This window comes from Serinus canaria, chromosome 1 (assembly GCF_022539315.1).
Source record: "Serinus canaria isolate serCan28SL12 chromosome 1, serCan2020, whole genome shotgun sequence".
Lineage (NCBI taxonomy): Eukaryota > Metazoa > Chordata > Aves > Passeriformes > Fringillidae > Serinus > Serinus canaria.
The window spans coordinates 18,549,450-18,573,637 of NC_066313.1; the positions used below are offsets into that span (position 1 = coordinate 18,549,450).

Consider the following 24,188-nt stretch of genomic DNA (forward strand, 5'->3'; position numbering starts at 1 on the left):
TTCTGCCTTTGCTCCTTTGTACCAGTGATCTTCATTGACTCAACCAAGAGCCCAGCTGGCCTCCAAGAAATGTGGGGTTTTTTTTAAGGTAACAGGAAATCTGAAATTTGTTTCCACTGTCCTCGTGGAAATGAAAGTTTCTGAGTCTCAGATGTTGTTCTGTGGAGAATCTTCCAACAGGGAACATACCATAGTCACAATCCATGGGGTTCTGCTTTTGCAGGTCTTGCATTTCTTTCTAACCTGTATTACAATATGTGCCTTAGAGCTCTTGCTTTTGAAGACCTTTATAAGGATATTGGTGTTTGTGGATGTAGTTTATCAAGTGTAGCTTATTTAGCACATGCAGCATTCTCAGTGGCAGATTAACACTGGGCTGAGAGAGTCCCAGAATTAGTATTGCTGAATTAGTACTTGGTCACCAGTGTATATAAAGTTTTATAAATAACAGAGGAAGATAGTAGAAAAACAAAACTTACTATTACCAAATGTAATCAAATGCTTGTTGTAATGAATATTTTAAAAATGAAGACTTGTAAACAGTTATGTATTTGAAATAGAAACAGAGGCAGTAAAAGCTAAATGTTTTCTCCTCTGCTTTCCCTCCATCCACCTCTTTTCTTAAGGAAAATCTTTTTTCCTCTGAAGCTCTATTAGCTATACATATTTATAAGACATCCAGGAAGAGTGTGATTCTTTGATTAGCGTTTCTAGGACCAGAAGGACAGCCGGCACACGCATACACACATGAAAATTCCTAAATTTTTTGTACTGATGTAGTATTTCTGTAATGTTTGATCTGTGTATGCATTAAAAGTAAATGTAGAATGTCACCCTGAAGGTATCTTGCTGTCAATGGATCATGGGTGTCAGCCTTGAAAGGTATCTTCTGGTGACATTTTGAAGCATATGTGGCTTATTTTAAGGAAAGCTGTCCATACCTTTGTCTTGTCTTGTAGAAATATTCCTACTTTCCCTAGTGGCTGTATCTTCATTTTTGTCATCCTTAAGCTGAGAAGTAGCTTGTAAAATCTCGTTGCCTGGTTTTAAGAATTTTTACTCTTACAGACTTCTAAAAGCCATTACATCTGCCTTAAAAAATACTTTCTGTTTTTACTGATATCTGTAGAAGAAATTACTCCCCTTTTTTGTGTTCTTTTTCATAAATTCCAATTATTGCAAACTTTGCACATCTGGTGTTTTGTATCTTCTCTACTTTTAAGCCCAAATCTCTAAAGATTTGTCTTATTCTGTGACTGCACATGGCTTGTTCTGTGACTTTCTATGGACCTTCTCAATTGCTAAGCTTAAATGTGTGCTTCAGTTCTAGTAGGGTCCAAGTCCAGCTCTTTTCTTTTAAAAGCATGCTGGTAGAGATGCTTGCCAGCACTTGAGGATCCCTGAAAGTGAAACAGATGATATTTTTGCTTGCTTCTGTTTGTCAGCTTCCAGTCTGTCATATAAAATGAGAAGCTAACATGCTATTGACGATATGTCCAGGGGGAAAAAAAAAATCAGAGGAATAAATAGAATCTTGAGTCAGGTAGCTGGATTCCATTGATGTTTTGCCATTCAAGAAGTAAATAATGCCAGTAAAACTTTCACTGTCTTTTAGTCATAATCATACATGCATTCTGCTACATCTTGCCAGAAGGAAAATGTCCATGTTAGCTGTAATTTGCATTTGCCTGGATGTTTTTGTGGGTTTCTCTCATAATTATGTGAGTATGTTAGTATATCAACAATTAGGAGACAAATGTCCATGAAGTGCAGGCATAGTAAAGTAAAAGATGAACCAATCCAGAGGAAAACAAGTTTACCACACTATGTTGGCATCCATTTTTTAACAAGAAAAGTCACCTGTGATGTAATAAAGAATTAGAACATTTTTCATTATGCCAATCCTGTATTTGACAGAGGGGCATCAGCAAAAAGTGCACCAAAAAAAGGTCTTTGAGAAGTCTTTGAAATATCTCTTCCTGAAATACAGGTCAGAACTTACCGGGACCTGAATAAATAAATAAATACGGGGAATGAGGATTTAGAAATACAAAAGTATGTAAAAATAGAATATGACCCACTCTTAAAGGGAAGGAAATAATTTTATGTGTTTGTTATAAATTACTTCATATTTTAGAGGAAGGAAGAGCAGGCATAGAGGGTAGAGTATATAGCTTGACATACTTGAGAAGTGAGGGACTTCTCGGCCGTGATGTAAACATAAAGTTTGAAGTCAGTCTGTTGCCTCAGTCATTCTGTCAGTGGGGTCAAAATCATGAGGGGTTTTGTTGTTGACCATTTCAAAGATTCTTTCTGAAGCAAAAGAGTGACTGTGTTTTTCTGTGGTAAATAGTGCTTGTATGACAGCTGGGATTTCACTGACTCTGTGTTGAAAATGATTCACAATTCATTAAAACAACCTAATGAACGTCCCTTGGATTCCTGAATCTGAGTATACATTTTTATTATAGCGCTAATGAGCTTTGATTAATTAATTTTAGTGGTGAGAGTTTAATACCTAGCCTTCATGCAAGGAAAACAAAAAGTATTTCTGAGCTCAGCTGTGGTTAAGAGGTGTGAGAGCCCCTTAGGGATTTGCAAGGTGACCGGTGCCTGGCTCTGTGCTCCCTTGCCAAACGCAGCACAGAGAATAGGCAGGGTCTCAGGGTGATGGAGAACATACTAAAGTACGTTTAAGTCCCGTGAAGTCTTCGCTTGCTCATCCTTTTAAGGGCAGCAGGCAGAAAGGTGCCAGTTCTAAAGGCACTACTGTTGTTGAAATAGCCCTGAGACTTCAGCTGAGCTTTGTAAAGAAGGATCATGGAGCACTTCTCAAACGTTAATTTAGTTTCACACTTACAAGGTAGAAGGCTGCTAGTAGTACTCATCATACTTAGGACTGATTGTAGACAGAAGCCATATGATTAGCTCATGTACATGAGTACATGAGTGGTGAGGGCTGGAGTAGCTCTCCCTGTTGTACTGTAGTGTATTTATCCTGCTCAGAAATAGGCCACATGCTTTATTGACTGCAGTAATAGGCAGATCTGTATCACTTAGCAATCTCTGAACAAATCTCTGCTGCCCACGGGAGCTGAAGTTCCTGCTTGAACATTAACTCAGCTTTGTTATTTGTGTGTGAAACTACCCCAATCAAAAGCAAATGGTGGTTCAGCACTTTAAAAAGAGAGACAGATGGAGAGTGCAGTGCAGTGTGGTACATGGCAGAGATCACAGTGGGATAAAAACAATTTCAAACAATTTCAAACAATTTCAATTTTTATTTACTGGATTGTGACTTAATTTTCCACACTTTAATGGGGTTTTTTAAAGACAAAGTAGTTAATGTATTTGAATCTGTTTTGCAAGTCATGGATGAAAATTTAGGTGAAATGGTGCAAGCTTATGTGCTGTATAAAACTCCCTGTAACCTACAGGAGTTGGTTACAGAAAATGAACAGAGGAGTGCATGATATGAAATCAAAGTTTAAACATTTTTCCAGGCAGATGTGGATAGCAAAGTCTTTCACTTAATGGGACAAAGTTACTATCAAGTTACATGGTTTCTGTAATGAGATGGGGGCAGGTGGTGCTGACAAGTGGGGAAGATCTAACAAACTTCAATATACATCCAGGAAAATGCTGTTTTAAAATGTAGGTTAAAATTTGTGAACCTCCTTCCTTCAGGCTTCAGTTCTTCCTCCAGTAAGCAGTGTCTGAAGGTCCTTCAGCTTTCTGCACTCCTGAAGTCTGCAGGGGAAGCAGCTGCTTATGCACGTTTCTGGTGATAGCAAGGACACATTGCCAAAATGCCAGTGAAGTTAATGCCTGGAAGAGATCATCCAAAACTAGAACTAGTCCTCACTAAATGTAGGAGTGTGGCTGGAGTGGTGCAAGATTTGCCCCAGAGGTGGCACAGTGGCTCAGGCAGCTGGCCTAAGTGTGGCAGCTTTCTCTTGTACCCCTGCAGGCTGAAACATTAGTGTTGCACCAGGCATCTTACAGAAAGCAACATCCACTGTGGCCTTGCAGTTACAAGGTTTGATTCTTTCTGTGCCCTGTTCCTGAGAGTCAGCAACACAGCCTCTTCTGGCTTTGCCTGTGGGACCAGGGCTTAAAGCACCAGTGCTGGTGCTTTATCCTGCTGGTGAGAAACTCCTGTGAGACTACATCAAATTTATTGGCTTTATAAAGATGTAGTTGGCTAACCACTCTTCAGTTTGTTTTGAACTTAGTGTTGTTTTCTTGGAAAGCTAGCCATGCTCCTGTCAGGATTGCCACTGATACTACACTATGCTAGCAGAAGGCTACAAGGGACCAGACTCTGTGCTAGCAGCACTTGCTGTGTGTTTCAGTACTTTGATGTGATGTGCTGGTTTTATTTGTTTATATATATTAATTTATCCCTTAGTTGGGTAGCACATCTCTTAACTCGAACCTTAAACTGGTACTTTGGATGTGTTAAGCATGTATTTTTACTAAGTTGTAGTTCTGAGGTATTTTTTCGATACAAATGCACACAAAACTAAGTATGATTTGTCTTCAAAACTAAATATTATTTGTCTTCTGCGTGCACTTGGCTCAGCACGTGGCTTTTGTTTCCTGTGCAGTACTTTGAAAATGTCAACATAACTATCTCTGGTTGTTTGCTTCAAATCTGTTTATTAAAATTCACTTCTCTTAGGGACTCAGATTTCCCTATTGCACCTTTTAATGGCACTGGGCAAATCCTAGCTTGTAGTATCATGGGGCTTTCCATCAACACTGGTGTATATAAGTGCATGATTAGCACGTGAGTTGTTGGCAGTATGTTCCACTGTGAGAAAGAGGGATGTCCCGACGTTGACATTTGTAGTGGCAAAATATGAAAAGCTGCAATGGATATATGTGTGAGAGAGCTGTGGAGTCTCTCACTCACTTGGCTAGTGAAGGACTTCTCTGCCATCCTTCAGACAGGGGCACATTTGAGAGCTGGATTAGCTGGCATCCTTACTTCAAGCTCTTAAACTGTGTATTGGTAGTTAATCTAGGCATTATGTGGAAGTGTTAAGATTGCATAAAGTACATCCATGGTTATGTTGATAATTGGAATAAATCTTTATCTAATATCTTGCCAGAAAATTCTGAGAGTCTTGCATTGGTACCTCATATATTTGCCACTGCTTTCATGGTCGTTTATGCCTAAAGGTTTTGTTGTGAATTTATGAATATTTTTGCATGGCAGGTCACAGTAATGAAAGGCAGTAGTAGGAATAAGGATCACTCAACAGAAGGTGAAGGAACTGGGAAGCGACCAAAAAGGAAGTGTCTTCAGTGGCATCCCCTGCTTGCCAAGAAACTCCTTGACTTCTCTGAAGAGGAAGAAGAAGAAGAAGAAGAGGAAGATATTGATAAGGTAGATTTAATTGGATGCTTTGAAGAGATGGTTAATGGTGGATCAGATTCTCCCTAACTGTGTTTTATATTTTGTGTTGTCTTGTTCTTTTCTGTGAAGAAGCACAGCCAATAAAAAGTGATGTGATGCGGTGCCCATAAGGTTGTAAAGGCAGGTAGTGATGACACAAGAAAGTGAGTTGTTAATCATGCCTTTAAAATAGTGGACAAATTTTTGTAGATTGGGATAGTTTTATCTGCTTTGTTTTAATAATGTGTTGCACATCCTAATCTTGATTGCTCAAAGTGGGGTTTTGATATTCTTTTTTTTTGATTGCTTATTTTAGACATGACCTTGGCTTGTGCTTGGTGTCTGCTTCTAGTGGCTGTGAAGAGCATACCAAACTAAAAGTTTTCATTCTTCTTTGTTAAAGATTAAAACTGCAAAGATTAAAAGGGAAAAAGAAGGAAAAAAATGTCTACAACTTTTACTATCGTTGCATGTGAAATTCAGTTTATCCTCCAGAGTACTGAGTGCACAGCAGAAGTAATCTGTCTCTGGTTTGACACTTGGTATTTTGATACTGTTCAATGACGCTGACCCTATTCTTTTTTAATGCCATGTGGCACCTCACACTTTTCCAGTTAGACTCATTCTCTCTAACAAGAAGTGGGAACTGTATGCAGATGTGATGATTCCATCATGTGGATGGCGTTCATATCTGTATCTCCTTGGTGCCTTCCTAAGGCAGGAAGTGTTGAGGAGACTGCCTTGAGCTATACACCGAGAGGGTGACTTTGACGAGGATAAGCAAGAGCCTGATTCTCTGATGGTGCTTTCTGTTGATCTTACAGGTCCTTTCACAACATGGTATAAAATAGCAGCGTCGCAGTTAGGTAGGAGGTGATTTTCTGTCTCATGCAGTAAGTTCTGTGGCTTGTCCCTTGTAGGAATACTAAGCCAGCCTGTAAGTGGAGAAAGCACATTTTGGCAGTGTACTCTGTTGAGATTTGTCTTCTGCCTCTGCTGGGCAACTTTGTGGTGGCTGCTCTGCTGTGCTGCTCACAGGCTGAGCAGTGACCAGCAGGAGATGGGGAAACAACAGACAAACTAACAGACTGTTACCTGTTCCTCCTTGTGTGCTCTGCAGTTGTGAACATGAATAATCAAGGTCCAAGGTAGCTCTGGTTGCCTCATCCCACTTAGATGATTTCTATTTCAGAAGGAGGGTAGGAAGGATCTTGTCCCTGCAGCCCCTTTAGGACTGTTAGTAGAGAATGGTCCTCAGCTTAGAAATTTTTCCACTTGGAAGTTGGCATTAAGTCTTGCAGAGAGCATGAATGAACCTGGGACTATCAGGTGAGGAGGTTTGATGTAGAACTCTGCACTGTCTGGATGCAACGGATTGCCTTTGGAGACAGCTGTGTGCATCCATGTGCCTCTCCCTCACTCCCATGCAGCGCACACAGTCTCAGTCTTTGTGCGAAACGCGGATAACTGAGCTTACACCCCTTCCCTTTCGGTTCTGCCAGGTGCCGCTCCTTGGCCCTGATGGTTTAGAGCAGGATGCCGATGAGACTGAAGATGATGAGTCGTCAGAGCAACGAGCTCGCCGACCAATGAATGCGTTTCTCTTGTTCTGCAAACGCCACCGCTCTCTTGTGCGGAAAGAGCACCCTCGCCTCGATAATCGTGGTGCAACCAAGATCTTGGCAGATTGGTGGTCTGTTCTAGATCCAAAAGAAAAACAGAAATACACTGACATGGCCAAGGAGGTATGTTCTGTCTGAATGGTGGATGTAAAGGGAGTTTATTATGTATTGTCTTCTTTTTCTCTGTGTATTAAGTGTTTTCTTTCTCTTAAGTGGGATCTTTCTCTTCCCTCTGTTCCGCAGCTTCACCATGGGATTATGGTGCCCAGAGCAGCTGCTATTCTTGTGTTTCTTGAAGTACATTCCCCATTAACCAGTTTCTGATGAAGCAAGATTTGGTGAGCCCAGTATCAAGTCAGATAACAGTACCTAATCAGAGTCCATTAACCAGGAGCAAGGAAAGTAGATTTATCCCTGTATTTCACAAAGTATCTTTATGTCAACCTAAAATTCAAATGTGCCTTTTTAAGAAATAGCTTTCTTGATAAGCTGTTGCCAAGAAGGCTGTGGTTCTTGATAGTAGAGTGAGAAAAACACAGCCAATTACTTGGGCTAATAACCTGACCCCAAAACACATCGCTGTGACTACCTTTATCATACAGATTGTGGGTAACCTTTGAATTCAATCTTAATAAATATAAAGAACAGCAGTTAGAAGGAATAACAGCTTTCTCCTTTGCTGAGTATGCTAGCACACTGTGGGAACTGTAGATAGCTGTAAAATTACTGATATTACCCATGCCTGCCCTGGGATCTGAAGGTGTCTGCTACTGTTAAGAGGCTGTAAGGTCTGATTGTTCAGTAATTCATGTGAACATTGGAAGGTCCACAAGAAAAATGAAGTGTTTAGCATGGCAGGTCCTTTTTTAAGCAGGGTCTGTAGGACCTCTGTAGTTTCTCATCTGTTTCACAGTATAGTAACATTTGAGTCTCAGCTTTGTCCAACCATTCCAGTTTCATTCTGCATTCCCGCTTACAAATTAGCAATATTTCTCCAAACGTCTGGAGAAAGGGCAATTAGAAGATTCAGTACAGATTCCGAGAAAGGAAAGATGAGAATAAAGAAATAATTTTTGTAAGAAACAAACCCAATGCAACTGTTTTTCTTAGCCTTTTGTCTTGCTGAAGGAACCTTGTTCATTAAGAAGGAAAATAATTGCAGAACTTCTGTATGAAGTGACATATCTGAAACTATTAATCATATTGTTATAGAAATCATTGTTCTTGTAGTGATTTTTTTTTGGCATGAAGAACAAATTAAATATTCAATGTCAAAGCAGAACAATAAATCTAAGTAGCTTACATCATTATAAGTAATACTAAGACTGAGAACTAGAAGAGAGATAGCATATAATTTTTATTCTTTAAACAGTGCATGTTACAGCAATAATGAGCAGCTATAATGTGCTGTTGAATCCATTTGGGCCTTCTTCACCAACAAGCCTTTTCTTGTGTGCATGGATTGGTCCTTTTATTGTAATACTTGCATTTCACAGAACCACAGAATGTTCGGGGTTGGAAAGGGGGGGCCTCTGGAGATCGTCTTGTCCAACCCACTGCTCAAGCAGGTTCACCTGTAGGTAGGCTTACTGCTGAGACTGTCAAAAAGAGGTTAATGTTAACTGTAGTGAGAACCACCTGTTGGTACTTTGCTTTTTCCTAAAGAGAATTTATTTAAAAATCAAGGTGAGTGTCTTCAAAAGATTATAAAAATACCATTGTACCAATGGTCTTCTGTTTGAGTACCTATATAAGGTCACTGAGAGTTAAGATACGGTGAGTAATCTTCTGTCGCTTAAATGTAGCTTTTCAGTGTTCTTCTACTGCACAGCCTGTAGCCACTGTCTGGCTGGACACACATCTCCCAGGGAACCCTCTATCATATCTGCTATCACTACAATGTGTCTTGTATACCCTGATCATCCAAATCACTCCTGCAGAGATACATGTGGGCCTTACAGAAGTGGTCCCTCCTGCAGTGGCTATAGTCCCTGCTCTTCTACAGTCTCTAGAATGTTTTTTTACTGCTTGTTGCTATAGCTCCCAAAATCATTTAGGTTAGATCATGTGCCATGCAAGGTTTCAGTTTCTTGCCTGCTTACTACTAACAGTGATATTACCTCAGCAGTATACACCTAAAAAAGGCACTTGTATATTTACTTACATATGTCTAACTGTATGCAAGATGTATCATTTTGGGAGGTAGTAAGGCACCCAAACTTTTTGCTGGCTGGAGTTAGGAGAAATTTCCTAGTAGATGGACATCTGTCCGTGACTCCCTGAGAGGCTCACCAGCTCTCATTCAGGCACTGTGGAAAATCCCATTATGTACCTGTCTCCACCTTGGGTACCTTAATTATCTGGAAAAACTGGCCCCACACTCCCTCTATTTTCCATCTTGTGGTTTCTAGTCTTTTGTAGCATCAACTGCCCTGGAGACCTGGTGCTGCACCTGCAGAGCTTGATGTCTGCTTTTGCTGGTGTTGCTTTATGACTTTATGAGTAGGCTTTCTATTTCTATCCTGCAGACTTCCTAGATCAGCTTAAATTTGAAAGTTTTGCTGTCTAGGATATAAGCCCAGTAGTTGATACATACTCAGAAAGGAACCAGAAGTGTTACTTGTTTTAGCCTTTTCCTTCACTGAGTGAAATTAATCTGGCCACTCACAAATATGCGCCAGCTTTTTTATTCACTTCAGTAGTAAGGGTAGTGTTCTTCTGTTAACTCTTATAGGACTTCCTGGGAGTGTTCAGCTGCCTTAGAAAGTATCTAGTGAGATTGTTACTGTTCAAGCCCTATTCCCTTGCTAGAAGACACTTCATTTTTAAATATGTCTTTGCACCAGCAAGATCCAGTCAGTCAGGATTGTTTCCTGTAGGGAGCAGCCTGATAAATGTGATTAGACATTGGAGTGGACTGCCCCAGAAGGTGGTGGAGTCACCAACCCTGAAGGTGTTCAAGGAAAGACTGTACATGGCTCTGAGTGCCATGGTGTAGCTGGCAAGGTGTGTTAGTCCGTAGGCTGAACTCGGTGGTCTCAGAGGTCTTTTCCAGCCTCACTGATTGTGTGATCCTGCTGCCATTCAGTGGCCGAGCTGAACATTTCTCCCTGCTGGTCCTCAGCCAGTGGTGTCTCAGGTCCAGTCAGCCACACTGGGAACTTGCTGGCCTTGTGGTGCCACTGCTTTGGCAGCTCCTCAGGCTAGGAGGGGACAAATGTCCTGGCTTGCTGGCTGGAGTTTGGCAAGTCCCATGGCTGACGTATGGACTATAATGTGTAATGCAAACCCTGCATGCTTCAGGAGTGAAAATGGAGTGCTGTATTTTCTGGGGAAATTTTTTTTTAATGTTAGGTCTCTGCGATTCGTGTGACATTTAATAGCATACATTTAAAATTAAACATGTGCTAACAGCTAGCCTGAGGTGTAGCTGAAATCCACTTGTGAGCTTCTGTTCCTACCACAAATAGAGGAAGCAAATCTTTTTTTATTTGGTGATGAAAGCAACTTGGGGAGTTTTTACCTCAGTTCTGAAGGGGCACCTGTCCTGCTGCATAACATAACATTCTGCAGGCTTTCACAAAACAGAATTAAGGCATCAGACCAATCCCAGAAACACATCTTGTTCTATTTCTTACCTGAAACTTCAGAACATGACCCTGCTGGGCAGTCCCTGCCATTTGTTGTGGAAAGCAAGGAGGTGTCTTTCATTCTAGGTTAGGTACTTATGTTTGGGTTTGGGTTTATTTGTAGTTTTCTTTGGTTGGTTTGGTTTGCTTGTGTTTTGGGGGGTTTTTAATTTAGACATTTGCTTAGACTGGCTGTGTTAAGTTGCACAATTGGTGAACGGGAGGAAAGCGGTAGATTACACTATTGTCTTTGACCTTTTCTTGTTACTTTGTAGCTCATTTAATTTATCTTCTCATGACCTGGTAAGCAAAGTCTGTTTTAGTCCTTGGTCTAGTCAATACCAAAAGGGCTTTTAAGATTTGGATCAGGACCCTGTATGCATTTATAAAAAGTACTTCTTGGCCATTGTTTAACTTTTTTAATTTTCTCTTTTTTTATTTTATGTGTTGAAACTGAACAATTCCAATGAGTTGTCCTCCCTCAGTTTGCTCCTTTGCCTTCAGAAACTGCAGTTAATGTTCACTTCTTGGCTTTGCAGAGAAAAAAAAAAGACGTTAATAGACCAGCTCACTTGAATGACTCTTGTTGAAAACTGATTAAAAGCTTATTGCAGCCTTGTCTCACAAATGGCATGCGTCCTAGTTCTCATTTGATGGGCAGCCTGTCGGCTTGTCAAATTACTCAATAGAATAATTCAATTACTCAAAGCAGCATTGCTGATATGAAGAGCTTATGTAGCTCATTGCTAGCGACTCTATGCTTTTCACTCTGCAGGCTGGAAACATGATTTGTGAGTGGGCTGTAGCTTTAACAATGGAAGGCAAAGCTGCTTCATCATGTATTTCCTTTCCTCCTCTTCCCTTACCCTCCCCTTCCTATCCCTTCCCTCCACCAGGCTATTTTTGTGGTGTACTGAGCTCCCAAAGCAAACTGAGGGAACAGGAAAAGGAGTGAGGCAAGCAGTGTTGCAGTCCTTACTTTGCAGATTTAATACATACACCTTGTTCAGAAGATACAGCATGTATGTGGGTCAGTGATCCCTGCAGATTTTTATTATTTATAGCCATTTCTATAAATACAGGACTTCCCACAGCCGGGTTCACGCAGTGCCGTGTTTCTTGTAAACCGAAACGTTTTTATCTCTGCTACAGTCTGGAGGTAGCAAGTGCCAGCTCGAAGGTGAAGATAGAAATGAAAGAAAGCAGTATACGTGCAATGGTGACCCTGCCACAAGGCAGACTGTTCAGCTGGGAAAACACTGTAGTGGCTCTAGCAGAGGACAAGGCTTTCAGTGCTATTTCTGTATTTGATGCCCAAAGGATTTTTTTTCCTATGTTTCTGTGCGTGCATGTTCATGAAACATAGGTGCTTCTCTGTGTTTCTGTGCGTGCATGTTCATGAAACATAGGTGCTTCTCTGTACCATGACTGGGACTGATGGCAGCTGTGTAATCACAGAACACACTTCCTGCATCTGCCCTGCCATGTGCTTCCAAGCACAAAGCCGCTCTTTTGGTCTTGTGCTGCTCCTGGGAGCTACCCAGTCGTGACGGGGTGTTTGGTTCCTTCTCCCTGTGGTGAGCACTGGTACTGGCTGGGTAGGCTCCCACAGCAGCAAGTGCTGTACAGCAGCAAGTTCTGTACACCCCTATCAGTTGTTAGGCAAACATCTGCAGCTGGAATGTGTGGCATGTTCCTCTGATTTGCCAGTTCCCAACCTTGCATAGCAACACACATAAAATACTGAAATGCGGTCTTTCTGTTGCTGTTAGCATTCAAAAATCTTGGTTTAATGTGGGCAGTAAAATTCTTGGAAAATGTTGGTGTTTTGTTTTGTGAATAAAATAGATCCTGGTCCTTTCCCCCATCCCCCAAACTGCAGGATCCAAACCCTTTCCCCCACTGCCCATGTATAGTTTGGCTTCCTTTGTTTCGCTGCCTCATACCAAAAACACAGCAAGCAGCTGAGATGTGTGCTGGATGCTCAAGGCCAAAGAATGTTTTAAATGGTCACAGTTTGTTTTATGCAGCCATACAGCATGGTACATTTTGGAAGGAATGCTGGGATGGTGTTATCACAAGATACTGAATATGACATTATACTGGTTGCAATTTGGTTTTGATGCCTGGTTTGAGAAAGCATATACTCATATTCTAAAATACAGAACTATTTGAGAAGAATTAGTGCAAGTTAAGGCATCATGCTGCATTTATTGCTAAATGTGCGTTTTTATTTAATTCAAACTAGAAAGTAAACCTGCAAAGAATTCAAGTATCTGTTTCTCAGAGCATGAGCATACAAGCACTGGGGAGCAGTTTGCAGGATCAGGACTTCAGCTTGCTCTGGGTAATAGACCTTCAGGAGAGGAAAGAGAAAACCCACTTTTTTAGATACAACTCTTCTTATCTTAATACTTCTTCTTAGCAAATTGTGTTGGTGGTCGGACTCTAAGTATGTGATTAAACTGTTAAAAAAATCAAGATATTTAAGGAGTAGTTACTGTATTAAATCCTCTTACATGCAGTATGCTCTGGTTGCTCTGTGTAGAGCATAATGTGATGACTGGTAATTTCTGTTTTCTTTTCTAGTATAAGGATGCATTTATGAAAGCAAACCCAGGGTACAAGTGGTGCCCCACAACCAACAAACCTGTGAAAACCCAGGCATCCAGTGTTACGAACAGGAAAAAGCTATGGGCCATTGCATCAGACTCTGCAAAAGACTTACCGAGTCCAAGGAAAGTAACCAAAAGTGAAGAAATGCCACAACTTAACTTTGGGATGGCAGGTGAGATTTCCATCCACGGTACTCAGCTGTAGCTCTGGGGCTGTGTTATAGAAACTGAATTTTTTATACCTGATTCCTTACTACACATGGTATTGTGGCGTCCCAGATTAAGCTGCCAAAGTTAAACCTCTGTGTAACAGTTTTCTAAAATTTTCCATAGTGCATGATTTATTTTCAATATATGAGGCATCGTAACTCTTACCCCCTGTAGGGCCCAGATTTGATTGATTTTTCGATTCCAGCTTATCTGCTGTCAGAGACTTCCATTCTCTGGTTACTCTGCTTAAAAAGGAAAGTGCTGATTGTGAGCATTCTGTTTCTCTGTCATAGAATGCTGTACTCTTTTTAAGTAATTTACTCTTTTGCAAAAATAATTTATGAGGATATAATTTATATCCTCAAGTTGGATATGATAATCTTGTAGATTAATGTACCAGTGTGGCTAACACTTTTCTATTTTCATCAAGAGAAGCACAATTTAATTTCACTTAAATGTCCTCTTTTGCGCATTATATCTTGGAGGAGCAAATTCTAAACTCCTAAACATTTGGGGGAAAAAAAAAAAAAGAAATATGTGAAGTATAGGTGGAGTGCCTGAACTGGTGAAAAGCAGATAATCTCTCACTGATATCCATAAATAGCAGAACTGTTTTAATCATGACCTTGAAATACAGGGACATTAAATACTGGCAGCTTAAGAACCTAGCAGTCAAGGTAAAAAAAAAAAAATCCCCTGCCACTGTTTTTTCCTTTTGTTTCTCTTGGGGTTTTTTGTATTTTGGTTTTGTTTTGTTTTTTTTTTTTTTCTTTTGCTTGGTTGGTTCATTTGGTTTTTTTTGTTTGTTTAAAGTTTCAGATGCACTAGTAGATGTAAAATTAGAAACTTCGTCATATCGTACCTGGTTTATGACAGGTGTGTCTTAGAGAGTTTGTAAGGACTTAGAGAGATTGTAAGCTGGAGAGTAGAAAATGGTTTTATGGAATATGTTTAAAAGAATGAAAAGGAATAAAGAGGCATGTATATCTTAGTGTAGTGGTATGAAAATGCCTGTAGTGAAATTTCTTCTAGGTCTTAAGGAACTGTGAAATGTCATCAAAATAAGTGTTTCATGCTGCATAGTTCTGGTATATGGGAGAGCAGCTCCAAAAATCACAAGCCCCTTCAGACCATTCTGCTTTTGCTTTTAGAAGAGTAACTTCTATGCTCCTTAAATATTTATTGACTTAACATAAAGAATGAGTAACAAGCCTTAATCTACCTCTCATCCATCCCCCAGTGGCCCCACTGGGCTATCCTAGTGTCAAGTTTTTGAGCACAGAGGTCTTGAATCAACACCTGTCAGAGTAGAGGACAGAGAAATTAAGAATTAGAAACTAATCCGTTGTTCTTTCTCTAGAGCCATTTATATCTAAAGAAAGTCCTTTAGGGCTACCTGTGATAGTTTGTTTGGGTTTTTTTTCCTGCAGGCTGAGTCAATGAGCATGGTAATTCATAAGAATCTTGCTCCAATCCTCATGCGAGTGAAGGCTGGCAATATCTTGGGTATAAGAATACCTTATAAAATAAAGACAGCTTCTGACAGAGATGTTAGTAGCATCCACATCATGACAAGTGTGCCATGCCAAATGGATTACTGCTTTGTCAACTATATACCAGTTTATGCTAAATATGTTTATTGTGCTCCTCTATGCTTGACTTCATGTGATAGTTCAATTCAATTCTTACTCTTTTACACAGAACAGTCTCTTTAAAATCCAGGCTGTATACTAGCTGATGAACTGGAATGTAGCTGAACGATCTCAAAAACACTTTTACCTTTGAAATGCCACTGATTCACTTGTATCTTCAAGGCAGGTAACTTCTTCAAGACAGGGTTTATGTGAATCTAGAGTCATGCCAGGAAATCTGTTTTGTTTGTTGGTAATCATGTCTAGATTGCTTTTTGTATATTACATTTTACTTTGGAAAATCAAATAGGTAAGATTTTACAGTAAGATTTTACTTTGTTTTTGTAAGTCCCGCACAAGCTGTTTGTGTCCTTTTTTTTGGCTTTACAAGAATAACCATGCCACATTTAAGTTTGTTATGCTGACCTACCATTATATCAAGAAGCTGAGGTATGGCACCAGTGTTGGGCTTCTGACCTGCAGACCCACTAGTTGTGTCCTTGATCATCCAGCCTAGAAGCTGTAATTGAGCATGTTTTTCTCATGATATAGCTTACATGCGTAGGATGTAGGGCAAAGAACACTGCTGTCTGCAAAAGCTTTGCCATACAAATGTGTGAGATTCACAGTACTTGCATATTTTTGCTTAAGAAAATCATCCATGCCAAAATGCTTTTTAGTGAGGCAAAGGCGGGAAGAAAGACACTTCTGGAGTAGGCTATATCCCTATAGAAACACAGTTTGTTTTTCAGAAAGAAGCTAAATTATGCACCCAGGTAAAAGTTGGTTGAATCTGGTTCCTGCTGGCCTTCTTCCTGCTTAGTACTTCATCAGTTTGTTGTTTCCTCTAACAGAGAAATAGCTATGATGAACAAGCCAGCCTGCTGAGTTTGTAACCAGCCCAGTACTAACAAAGTATGTCATTCCCAGAGAGATGGTTTTAAGTTTCATCAATATTAAAAGCTGTTGAGAAAGTCACAAATCGCTTGCCATTCTGCAAGTCAAATGTGTGTGCTATTTTCCCAGTACTGTTGATTTAAGAATAAATTCTGTAAAATACCCCTTAAAATTCTTCTTCATACCAGTAAGCTCCTAGTGCCAGAAGAGAAATATTATTGTGCTGAGAGGGCACTATAAGCATATGGCAATGTTTGGGTATGTACATTTTGTCTTCCCTTAGGTGAAGTTATTTTGTAATTGGAAACCTTAGTAGAAGGACTTTTGGTTTTATCATGAGCAGACATCTAAGCACCAACCCTCTACTACAGCTACATCATAAGTGTTCAAGTTGTTTAAGCATCACATTAGACTTTTATTTCTAATTCATCTGTCATTTTTTCCTCCATTTTTATATTTAAATAAACAGTTTAAGTTTTGCTTACTTAGGGAGAAAAACACTGAACCACACTTCCATCTTTGTTCTCTTATGATAAGCTACTTAGTTGAAAAGCAGAAAGGCAAAACTGCCAAGAAGATATTCAGAAGACAGGCAAGAATTTTCCAGTCGTAAACTGGGTGTTCTTGAGATGGCCAAAGTTGGGGAGGGAGAAAAGGACCAACAGGTAATAAAAATAAAGCACAAAAGAGCAGCTGGGAGTCATCAGGGTGATGCAGGCATGAGAAAGTGCTATACTGCAGTTTGTCAGGCAAAGTGTTTTCAGGACCCCCTTCATCTGATGTGGTTGCATTGATGGTCATGCATATACAAGAAAGAAGAACTGCACCTGGGATAACTGCAGAGGAGAGCTATAGGAATTGCTGAAATGATGGGAGATGAATGTGGTTTATGAGACTGGGAGATCTTGACTTGTTTAGACCAAGAAAACAAGTGAAAGAAGAGTAGGTAAAGTCCTGTAAATGCAGAAAAGGGAGATACCATTTAGGGAAACAGTTTCTAATCTTAGAGATGCGTGTACCAGAAAAACATGTACTACCTGGCCTTGAGTGTATGTAAACTGAAACGTGGAAGAAAGCCCTTAATGCTTAGAAGATTTGACTCCTGCAAACATCTTCCAAAGCGAGTAAAGAAACTAGAAAACAACCATCCAAGGCCCTACTAGTTAATATGGGGCTCAGTAAGTTTATGGAGGCCCTGGAAATATCTTCCAGTCTCTCTTTCCTCCAAATCAACTGCTTCCTCAGGCATTATTTTCCAAGATAATGTTAACTTTTCACTTCCTAATTGCTCTGATGTCCTCTGGTTTGAAGGACTGAATGTTTTCCGATCAGCTGCTTGGATGGCAAAATATGCTGTTGCTGACAGGATCATTTCACTAAGGAATTGTGTTTAGATACTTACTGGCCCTTCACATTTTCAGTGTCTCTTACTAGATCCTACACTTCTGATAGTGCCTTGTCTCTTCATAGAAGCGTGACTTTTTTTCACTTTTTAATTTAAAAAGGCAAACTTCTTCAAAAAAACGAAAACCTCCAAAACACGTGCATTCTGTGTGTTTATTGTGGTGAAGGAAAAAGTTAATTCCAGTTGAATATTGGGTTTGAAGCTAGGTGCTATTTAGGATGCCTGTTTCATCCTATTTAACAATATGCCAGTCTTCTATCCATTAGGTAGTGAATAAGCCTTGTTTATTTGCATTGTTTTCCTCTTTCTATTTCATACCCTTCTAAAAGACTATTGGAAAAACTTACGTTAGGAATGTCAGTGAGAGATGTTGAGTGCAGGAAAGCGTTGGGCAGCATCTGTGGTATTGAATTAAACAGCATTGATGAGTATTCCCATGAATTGGACTGTGATCACCTGTAGCCCTAAACTGTTAGGAGGTTTACAGGTACAGGTTTGGCCCATGTCAGAAAAAATAAAAAAATTCCACTCACATGTGACTGTTGTATGAGACATTTGGCCACTGTCTGTCTCCCTGTCTCTAGAGCACACTGTTAAGTCAGGCGTCTGCATTGCTCCCAAGGCATTCTCCCAAAGTCAGAAAATTAGTCTTCATAGCAATGAAGATCAACCACTGTTCTGAGTGGAAAAGCTACTCCATGAGTAATGCAGTGTCAGAGTTTATTGCTTTCACTTCTTGTCTTTTTCTGAGCTCCTGAGGTGCAGGAAGGCTAGAGGGAAAAAGCTGTCAGTATCAAATGCTTGGAGAAAGAACATTTATATCTCCATTTTACATTCCTCAATTATGTATTGTATTGGCAGGGCAACAAGTAGGCAGGCAGCTTGCCTGGCCAGTGCTTGTGCTGTTCTGGCTTCATGCTTCAGAGCTGTCAGGCTGGCACTTTTCACCACTAAATACAGCTCTAAATTATAGACAAATGAAAATAGAAATTTTGCTTCAGAGCTTGATTGTGTTGTTTTGTTCCATCCTTTTATTTGTTCAGTTGCCAAGGAAGGAACTGCTCCCTTGGTAGGAGCATCCACAATTTATAAACCTGTGCATTATTAGAGCATCTTTGTGTATATTTATGTGTGAGATCATTACAGATGCTGTTTTAAAGATATTCATCTCTGTAGTACATAAAACCTTTGGCAGTAGAATTGTAAATCCATGCAATGGGGTGTTAAGCACACAAATCCAATTAAATCCTTCAAACAGCTTTGAAAGCCTTCCCAGAGGGTACAGAAATGGTTATTTGTGATTCTCTTGAACTGCCTTTTATGGCAGCTTGCTGAGAGTGTCTGTGACAAATAGTCTTCTGGGTCTTTAGTGTTGCAAGTTGAAGGTTTTTTAAACAAGCAAATGAATCAACTTAAGACTTCATTTCACTCTTTTAACAGATCCTACACAAATGGGAGGCCTGAGTATGCTGCTTCTAGCAGGGGAACATGCACTTACTGCACAAGAGGTAAGGAACTCTTCTCTCCCTTACCCTGAGCTCTCAGTTTAAAGAGTTTGTAAGAGGAATATTTGACCAGTGAGGAATTAAAGTTAGGACACATCTCAGATAACCTCATCTGGGAATGAAATGTATGTCTTGTATCCCAGCTGCGAATGTAGGCTGAGCATAGTTCAGTATTAACTCTGCTGATACTTGAGCATACCAGTCAAGCCTGCCCTATGAAGAGACATTGTCAGAGGTAAAAGGGTTGAAATACAGTGACTGTTGTAAACAAACAGGTGGTTTACAAGCTTTTCTGGCAAGGATTCTATATGCTTGTGCGGTGCCTGACACAACTGTGGCCTTGTCTCTAACAGATGAATAAACAAGTAATTTCCTACAAAGTCAGCATCATTGTATATACATTCTGAAACCCTGAAGGTGCTAACAGGTAATTGAAGTATTGCAGTCTGCTCCTATTCACTAAATCATTATGTCTAAAAAGAAGTTTGTAGTTTAGTTGCCATCACAAATGTGTTTTTACAAAGGAATCTAGTAAGTGGTTTTGTATATCTCCAGTAGTGCAGAGATCTCTGGCCTTTCTTTAGACTGGTATATTAATATATCCTGGTTTTTAGGCCAACTTTGAAAATTGTTCCAAAAGTGGCTTCTTTGTTGGGTATAGTAAGTAGTACTGCCATGAATCTCTAGCTCTAGGAAAGAGCTCTCTTTTGTTATTGTTGTTGGTTTTATTGGGAGGAAAAGTAATAATTAACCTAATCTTTATGTGTAGTGCATGTGAGAGATGTATTGCTTCTGTACTGCCAGGACTCCTCAATGCTTTGCACACTAGTTTTAGCCATGGAAGTTTTGTGCTGTGTGGTTACTGGCCTTCCGTGCTGCAGCATGAAAAATAAGAAACATTCAAGCCAAGTTGACAGAGAAGTGAAAAGAAATACATTATTTTGTGCTAAAATTATACTGTCCTTCTCAAACTTGTAGTCTCTCAGCTTGGAGCATACAAGCTGCTTTTACTATGCTGTTTATGTTTAAATGTGAGGGAAGGTATATTGTAGTCACAGATACTGCATTCCTTAAAAAAGGTCTTTGCTATGACCTTGAGAGCTGAGATGTCTTGATTCTACAAGGTACTCAGTAGTATGATTTCAGATGGCAGTGTAGGAATAAAATCCACATGTAGATTCAGAGTCAAATCAAAAAGCATGTTCTGTGATTGTTTTAGTGCATAAAAGTTCTTTTAATCAGAAATTTCTTAATTTGAGCAAAATACACACTTCCTGTGTGCTTCAGTAAATCCTGATTTTCCTGATAGAAGTGTGCAGTACGACTTGTGATGAAATATTCACTTTATGTATAAACTACACTCTACTCTTCTGGGCCTGTAATCTTCCTTTGAAACCTGGCCCTCCACATCAAAGAAGCAAGCTGTGTAATCTGCTTTCCCAAAAAAATGTAGAGCAAAATAATTGTCATAAATACAGCCCAGACAAAACTAGTTGGGGGATTGCTAGAATAGTGATGGGCCGTATTTTAGCCCATACTTACTAATGAGTTACTGTATTTTAATTGTCTTGCCCTATCTGATGAGTGGTTAAGGGACAGAGCACTTTCCCAGGAAACTGCACATCTCTGATTCTTTTTGAGGGTCCCCTTTGTAAAATACTTCCTCCAGATCAATTGAGGTGATTGGTATTCTTAAAGAGACCCAAATGAGCAAAGTTTAGTCCTCCTCATTGTGTGTTTGCAGGAGTTAAGTCTCCAGCTGTGTGTCCAGGGGCTGAGAGACTTTCTTAGTTTCTTCTGTGTGTCAACCATGGTGTGTCTTTCATTTGTCCTTTATTTTCTTATGTTTCAGTGGTAAATAGATACAGAGCAAATATTTCTTAGGCATGTGTTTCTCAAATGCAGTAATGATCCTCAATCTGTTTAGACTTGGATAACTGAACAGCTCTTCTGTCTTCCTACCTTCAAGTGTGTAGACAGGAGAGATTAAGATGGTCATCTTCGCATGCCTTTAGGGGAATCTATGGTTGGATTTCCATGCTTATGGTCTCACACTTAAACCAGGGTCTGGGAGGTTAGCAGAACATGCTAGGAGGTGGTATGACAGACTCAGAAAGCAGCTCAAGAATTCATTATAGAGCTGGGAAGCTGCTTTGCTCTTGAGTGGAGAGGAGGAGTCAGTTGCGTTGTATTAGAGTTGGTATTCACATGGGAGAGAATATGGTGTACTAAGGTGACTACAGGGGTATGGTTAGTGAAAGAGGTTCAGAAGTTGCTTTATTATGGAGAATGTATGTTTTTTTTTATATGCTCGTGAGTATATAAACACACATTGTTCATCTAAAGCCTTGGCATTTCTATTTTTAGAAAAAGGCCAGACACTGCCATATTTTAAAGAATGCTCTAAATTATAACATGTAGTCTAAATTATCATGGAAATGTGTGTATACACTTAAGATACATCTACACATATATGGTTCTTAAACTGGGGGTCACAGTTTAATCCTGCCAGACACAGGATTAGCTGTCAACATGAATATTGACTGCTGTGCATATGTATGATTATGCAGCCTCAGGTGGCTTTGTAAACATAGGTCTTACATACTCCTACAGTTTTAAAGTTGTTAAGAGAGGGAAGGGCAGTGCTAGCACAGTTTTCCTCAGCATTTGAGAGAGGATGAAGGACATTGTACTTAGAGGTCTGCTAATCCAGTGAAAAGTATTCTGATGTTCTGGCAAGTGTATGCTAAATGAATGTATAGGAGTTTTTCAAGTGAGGTGTTTAATCTTCAAGATGTCAGAAATCCAGATGTCAGGTAACCAAGTGACCAGCCAGCAGGAGGATGGGAAGAGGCGTAGTAACAGTGATATTTACAAAATCGTTTTGAGGCTTCAGTTGCAATCTCTGTATGTTGCCAGTATGTTCCCAGTTTTGCAAATTTTTGTAATAGACTAGAGAGTTTCTCTTTTGGTAACAGAATTCAGTGTTGGAGGGTGATTGATTTCTAGGCAGCAGCTGGAGTTACTAAGCAGATAGGCAAGAGAACCTACAGACCTTACAGGCAAAGGACATGGATATGCAGTGAGTTTCCCCCTGCATTTTGGATGCTTTCATCAGGTACACAGGACAGTGGTGTGTGAGCATATTTTACTGAACACCTGAGCAGAGATGCCGGACGGATCATCTCTAGCTGCTGTGGTTATGCCATGCAGAGCCCGGTCCTTGCCGCAGGTTATCGGCAGCAAGGCTGAAGCAAGCGCTCCCTGCTCTCCCGTTCGCCTCCCTGCACATCTCCCGTACTCGTCCGTCGGGCCCTTTCCTTGCCTTACAGCAGCACCTAGTGGGCTCTGTAGGTTACTGCCCAGAAATCCCGAGATCCGAGCGGCCTCCAAAGCCTGCCTGTCTACTGGCGCTAACGCCTCGCAGCGGGCAGGGTGCGGCCGGTCCGGGATTTCCTCCTCCCCTGTTCGCTGTGATCGTTTCAGACCAGGCTGTGGTAACCTGCAGGGAAAGGAAAGCCTGTGGTTTCCTTCTTTTTGAGAGCAAAAGGCTATCTTACATGTGATGCAGGGGCTGTGCAAAGTGTGAATCAGAAGTGAAAAATCTCTCAGTGCAGCTCAAGAGAAGGCTTGGAGGAAGAAATGGGATGTTAAGGACATTTTATTAGAGCAGAAAATGAGATGTACAAAATGGCACTATCTGTGCATCTGCTCCTTCTGGTCATTATTTTAATGCTTTGATCAGGTTCAACCTGGCAAATGATAGAAGTCCTGGAGATAATAAGTTTCCCACAGGTCAAGAATGTTTGGGGCAGCAGAGTAGAAGAAACAAGCTCTAATTAGTGCTCTGCCAAGTAAAAGCCAATGGCATTAACTTTTTTAAGCAGGAATTGATAGGAAAAACATAGTGGTTCCAACCACAAAACCTCCACGGAGTTACTGAGTACCAACAATCTGTCCTCTACACACAAGCCCATAGAAAACTGGGCTTCACACCTCCCACAGCAAGTGGTTCTGGTACCACCAGGTGTACAAGCTGTGCCTAGCCCCCAGCACGTGGCCTCTGAGGTAGTGAGAAGGTTCATCCTGGGTATCTGATAGCACCTGTGTTGTGGTGGCTGAGCCCAGATAGCTCCTCTTGGAAGGGCACTCACACCATCACAGTGCTCCTGGGGTCCATGGCTCAGTGGCTCCAAACTCAGAGCTAAACGATACAAAACAGCTGGTTGAAGTGCAGAAAACAAGGGAAACAAGTCCAAAAATTGGTTATTCTTTTACAAATCCCACCAGTGCAGTGGCCAAATGAATGCTCAGATGTGCAAGCAGCAGCCTTACATATTTGCACCTCTGCAGAGTCTCAGACCTTTGGAGATGGGTCTCTCAAAAGCAGCCAGATACTTTTCTGGTAGTAGTCCAGTCTACTGTTGAGGCACAGACATCTTAAATTAGACTGTATGGAAACATGATAAAAGTCAATAAAAAACATTACATCAGTGAAAACAGTAGCACAACCTACTAAAAAGGCAGATGACAGACATTAGAAATACATTTTTTGTGGCCCTTTGGGTTGCTGTACTCCCATAGTACACCAATAAAACATCCTGCTCAGTGTTTAACAGGAGTCACTGTTGCTGATCCGGTTTATGGCAGGGAAGAAACAAGTTTGTTTGTATATGTAAGCAAATTGTCACGTTGGTGAATTTCCCCTGGTCATCTGGGTTGCTACACTTGGATTTTGTGTTTCCAGGGGAGCATGGGTAGCAGATTCCTGAAGGCAGATACTGCTGTTGCTATTGCAGTGCTTCAGGATCTCAGACAAACAGCAGCAGGGCAAGCTGTATGTACTGTGGGGCTTTGTGCTTACATAGGTGCAGTCAGCTAAATCTCATGTGCTTTCACCAATAAAATATGATAATTTACTTGTTTAGGTGATGAATAAAAAAAAGCCCCACATTTATTTTTGAATTTGTTAAGTAAACTGCAATTTTGAGGGGGAAAAAAGTTGTTAGGGAAAAAACTTCCATCCTCTTACTTTTTATAAAATCTTAAAAAGCCTCCTTACTTTTTTTCTGTTTCTTACAAGCCACCTTATTTTATACTAACAGTACTTCATTCTCCTAGGAGTTACACATGTAAATATTTTGCACTCAAATGTGATACTTAATGAATGTATCATATTTGATAGAATTCCTTTACAGAATAACAGTCAATTAACACATTTCTAGCTAATAAGAATACCATGGCAAAGATCTGTGTTAATTCAAATAAGG

At 40.3% G+C, this 24,188-nt stretch overlaps 1 protein-coding gene across 17 annotated transcripts in view; it reads left to right on the top strand.

The window, feature by feature from the left end:
- The window catches only part of BBX (BBX high mobility group box domain containing), a 150,079-nt gene that overhangs the window by 70,063 nt on the left and 55,828 nt on the right, over nucleotides 1-24,188 (top strand). For 15 of the 17 annotated variants that reach the window (XM_050975967.1, XM_018920185.3, XM_018920186.3 and 12 more), the window contains 4 exons: nucleotides 5,225-5,395; nucleotides 6,907-7,149; nucleotides 13,245-13,443; nucleotides 18,854-18,921. In XM_050975967.1, the coding sequence (XP_050831924.1) occupies nucleotides 5,234-5,395; nucleotides 6,907-7,149; nucleotides 13,245-13,443; nucleotides 18,854-18,921 (672 nt within the window). In that variant the 5' untranslated portion in view covers nucleotides 5,225-5,233. The remainder of the gene's footprint in view (nucleotides 1-5,224; nucleotides 5,396-6,906; nucleotides 7,150-13,244; nucleotides 13,444-18,853; nucleotides 18,922-24,188) is intronic. The other 2 variants (XM_050977572.1, XM_050977976.1) reach the window with 2 other exon arrangements.